The following is a 4372-nucleotide window of genomic DNA, read 5'->3' on the forward strand; positions in this document are numbered from 1 at the left end:
GTAACACGCCAAGAGTGCCCATAAGGGGCACCCCAAGACCCCATGAGGGACATGCTGAAAAGCTTTATCAGGGACACCCCCCACCACCCAGGACACCCCAAACTCCTCTCCTGTGGAAAAATGTCCTCACTCGGCACCGTTTGCGGCGAATGAATTCAAGCGGGAGGGATCCTAAAGCCTGTCCAGTGCCACCCCCTGCCATGGGCAGGGACACCTCCCACTAGCCCAGGTGGCTCCAAGCCCCGTCCAACCTGGCCTTGGACACTTCCAGGGATGGGGCAGCCACAGCTGCTCTGGGAAACCTGTGCCAGGGCCTCACCTCCCTCACAGGCAACAATTCCTTCCCAATATCCCATCTATCCCTGCCCTCTGGCACTGGGAAGCCATTCCCCCTTGTCCTGTCCCTCCAACCCTTGTCCCCAGTCCCTCTCCAGCTCTCCTGGAGCCCCTTTAGGCCCTGCAAGGGTCTCTCAGGTCTCCCTGGAGCCTTCTCTCCTCCAGGTGAACCCCCCCAGCTCTCCCAGCCTGGCTCCAGAGGAGAGGGGCTCCAGCCCTTGGAGCATCTCTGTGGCCTCCTCTGGACTTGATCCAGCAGCTCCATGACCTTCTTACACTGGGGCACTTTCCCAACATGGCCTGGGAGAGATAATGCAGTGGGATGTGCAGCACCCCAGCACAGCCCCCAAACCCAGAGCAGGGGGGCTGGTCCCGAGATGCTGAACGGGTGCCAAGAGGCTTCAGAGACAGGAAGACACTGGGGTAGCACAAGAGTTCATATATAGTAAAAAGTCTTTATTAAGAAGGCTTTGAAGTCAAAAAATAAAACTCTTGATACAATTTTCATAACCGTCAAGTCAGCTCAGCAAATATATAATCAGTACTTTAGCCATGTAAGGTTAAAGGTCCGTTATTTTCTTTTTAAAATAAAATATATTTTAGTTCTTAAAATTTATTCAATAAAGTACATATTTTCCTATAAATTCCCTACATATACATAAAGAGGTAAAAAATAAAAAAATAAAACTAAAAAAAAAAAAAAGATGAAAAACAAAAACAAAACAAAACAAAAAACCAACCCCCAAACCAACCACAAAATAAAATGGAGATAGAAATCTGTCTGGTTTTTGTGACATGGTGTGTTAACTGTGCCCCCTCCATCCCACGACCTCCCAGCCTCACATCACACATTTTTGGGCAGTTTTCACATTGGCAAATTACAAGATAGACCTGCATTACAAAAAAAAAAATATATATATATATATTTATAGAACCATTGAGAATCATCCAAAAAAATAACTACATACAAAAAGAACCACAAAAAAAAAATTATTATAATAATAATAGAATGATTTTAAAAAAATAAAAGACAACCCTTGCGTGTCCTAAAATAAAAAGTGCAACCGGACCTTTTCTTTCTGGTTATTTCAGTTTGCAAACGGAATACTGGTATATTTGGGAAGGACTGGTGGAGAACAGCCGGGCTCCCTCCCCAGCCCCACAGCCAGGTGAAGAGTTAAAGCTATTCTGTAAACATCGGAGTTTCCTCCTCGCGGAATTCACGCCCCCTCTTCCTCATCCTCGTCCTCATCTTCGGCCCCTTCGCCCCCCCCCCCCCCCCCCCCCGGATTTGGCCACCCCCCCCCCCGCCGTGCCCTCTCCGCCTCTCCAGCTCACAGCAGCCTCTCCCCCCTCCCGCCCCGTGCGCCCATCGGATCCGTTATTAAATAAAAAGCTCGATTTAAACAGTTTACAGTCCTTAAAACGCCGTGTCGGGGTGGAGGAGGGAGGGGGGGGCTGCCCGGCCAGCCCCCCGGGCTAGGAGAAGATGTGGATGGCTTGGGTGGCGGGCGCGTGGCACGCGGGGCACTGCGGCTGTGCCCGGCCGCAGATGCGCAGGGCACACTCCATACAGAAGAGGTTGTGGCCGCAGGGCACCAGGGCGGCCATCACCTCGCTCTCCAGGCACACCATGCACTCCCGGGAGCTCTTGCGGTGCCCGTCAGAGCTGCTGGAGTCGGTGGGCGAGCCCGAGGCGGCCGAGATGCTGCCGGGCAGCGAGGAAGAGGAGGAGTAGCCGGTGCTGTTGGAGAAGGAGGAGAGCGAGCCCTGGGCGGGCAGCCAGGCCAGGGCGCCGGCGGGGTCGCTGGGGATGCGGCGGGCACAGGGGTGCTCCAGCCCCGCGCCGCCCTCGGGCAGGGTGGGCGAGTGGCGCGGCGTGGCCGGGCCGCTGTTGCGTCTCTGCGAGCTGTTGATGGAGGAGCAGCTGCTGAAGGCCTGCAGGGGGTTGCCCGAGCGCTCGAAGGGCGACCAGATGGTGGTGGTGGGCGTGGTGAGGTCGAGGGCCAAGAAGTCAAAGCCGAAGTCGCACTCCTCGGAGCCCAGCGGGGCCGGGGGCTCGCTGAAGGTGCTGTAGGGGCTGGTGGGGCTGGCGGCCGCCACCCGCCCGCTGTAGTAGGACTCGGTGGAGGCGCTGCCCAGGGAGCTGAGGCTGTCGTTGCGCAGGGCGGCCGAGGAGCGGTGGGCGGGGTGGGCGGGGTGGGGGGCCTTGGCCCACGGGCCGCCCGCGCTGCCCTGCAGGTCGAGGCAGACGTCGGTGCCGTTGGAGTGGAAGTCGTTGTCGGCGTTGACGTCGATGAAGGAGCCTGTCCTCATGGTGATGTGCGCCTCGATCTCCTCCCGCGCCCGGTCCACGTTCTCGGGCATGCCCGTCACCTCGAACACGGGCTCCTTGTCCCGGCTGGGCGTCACGATGTAGGTGTGCGTCTGCTGCTGGATCCGCTTGATGGTGGCCCCCTTGGGCCCCACCACCAGCCCCACCACCCGGTACGGGACCCTCACCTGGATGGTGGTCTGGCCCGGCAGGTTGGGGGGTCCCTGCAGGGCCCCCGTCAGCCCGTTCACTTTGTTGCGCGTGGCCCGGATCATGGAGAAGTGCTCGGCGGCCGAGAGGATCTCCCGCTTTGCCATCTCCACGTCCTCCTTCCTCCCGGTGACGATGAACACGGGCTCCTCGCCCCTCACCGGCGTCTTGATGTACGTGTTGGTCTTGGCACGCAGGGCTTTGATTTTGCAGCCTGCAGAGCAAGGAGGAGGGGGAGAGACGACACATCAGCACTGGTTCCACAGGGAACCTCTGCTCACCCGGGGCGGGGACACGCAGGACCCCCAGGAACCAGCAGGTCCCTTTGGTTCTGCGCCTGCAGCACAGACACCCTCGGGCAGAGGGGTCTCTCCTGCCTCCGAGGCAGATGAGGGCTCACAGTTCAGTGCTGGGGGCTGCACTGCTCTCTCCAGGACGTGCCAGACTCCTGGCACCGGCCTGACCCTCTGGGATTGAGGAGCAGCAGGATGCAGCCAGCAGCCCCACTCCCAAGGGCTGGAACACGTGGGCTGAGGGGGGCCAGGGCAGGTGGCCATGGGGGCAGGGTTGGGGTCGCTGAAAGGGGGGGACACTGGATTCACTCAGAGGGTGTTTAAGGAGGTACAAGGCAAAACAAGACACCAGGGTGGACGGAAAAAAACCACTTGTCTGGATCCTGCAGGTCCTTTGACACCTCCCAGCCAGCAGCTGAACCTGAGGAACAGCCCTGGCTGCACTCCAGAGACAGCCCCAGAGGGCTGGGGGAGCTGGGGCTCCCCATGGTGGGGGGCACAGGCACCCCCTCCCCTCCCTGCCCCCAGGGAGGGATCCCCAGCACTGAGGCTGAGGTGCTCCCAGGGCACCCGCTCTCCCTGTTCTGGAAGGACCGGCTTCCTCCCCACGGGAACGTGATTCAGCAGAGCCCGGCTGGGACGTGGAGCCCGGGACTGTGCTGCCAACTCTGCCAACTCTGCCTCGCACAGCCCCGGGCACGGCCCTGCCCCTTCCCCCCCGCGGGCAAGCCGGGCTCTGGCTGCAGGTCCTGGCTGAATCCATCCAGCCAAAGGCTCCTGGGATGGGGACTACAGAAGGCTCCAACTCTCCTCTAGGACCCCTTTTCACTGCCCCACTGAGGAGCCGCCTGCAGCCGCCAGCACAGCCCCGCTCCCTGCACCCCCTGCCCTGATTGCATCCGCTCTTAATTAAATCCCCCTGAGCCTGGCACAGCACACCCAGAGCTCAGCTCAGCCTGCCACTGGCACACAGGGTGAGTGACCCCTGCCTCCCACCTCCCACTCACCCCTGAGCTCTGCGGGGCACCCAGTGCAAAGCTGGAAGCCCACAGGGGTGGCAGGTGCCCGAGCAGAGCCCTGACATTGTCCCTGTGCATCACAAACGCTGCTGCAGGACCCACAGGGATAAACAGCTCGACTCCTCCGGGCACAGCCAAGTGCCCGACTGGCTCCTCTGCTCCTCTGCAAACAGCTCGCTCGGGGCTCCCCTGCTCCTCCT

The 4372-nt window shown here is 59.9% G+C and overlaps 1 protein-coding gene across 1 annotated transcript in view; it reads right to left on the bottom strand.

The window, feature by feature from the left end:
• Nucleotides 1–771: 771 nt before the first annotated feature.
• Nucleotides 772–4372, bottom strand: part of MEX3D (mex-3 RNA binding family member D) — a 12509-nt gene continuing 8908 nt past the window's right edge. The window contains exon 2 of the mRNA XM_017836967.1: nt 772–3074. Coding sequence (XP_017692456.1) covers nt 1816–3074 — 1259 coding nt within the window. The 3' untranslated portion in view covers nt 772–1815. The remainder of the gene's footprint in view (nt 3075–4372) is intronic.

This window comes from Lepidothrix coronata, unplaced genomic scaffold (genome assembly GCF_001604755.1).
Source record: "Lepidothrix coronata isolate B3197 unplaced genomic scaffold, Lepidothrix_coronata-1.0 Scaffold290, whole genome shotgun sequence".
NCBI classification, from domain to species: Eukaryota; Metazoa; Chordata; class Aves; order Passeriformes; family Pipridae; genus Lepidothrix; species Lepidothrix coronata.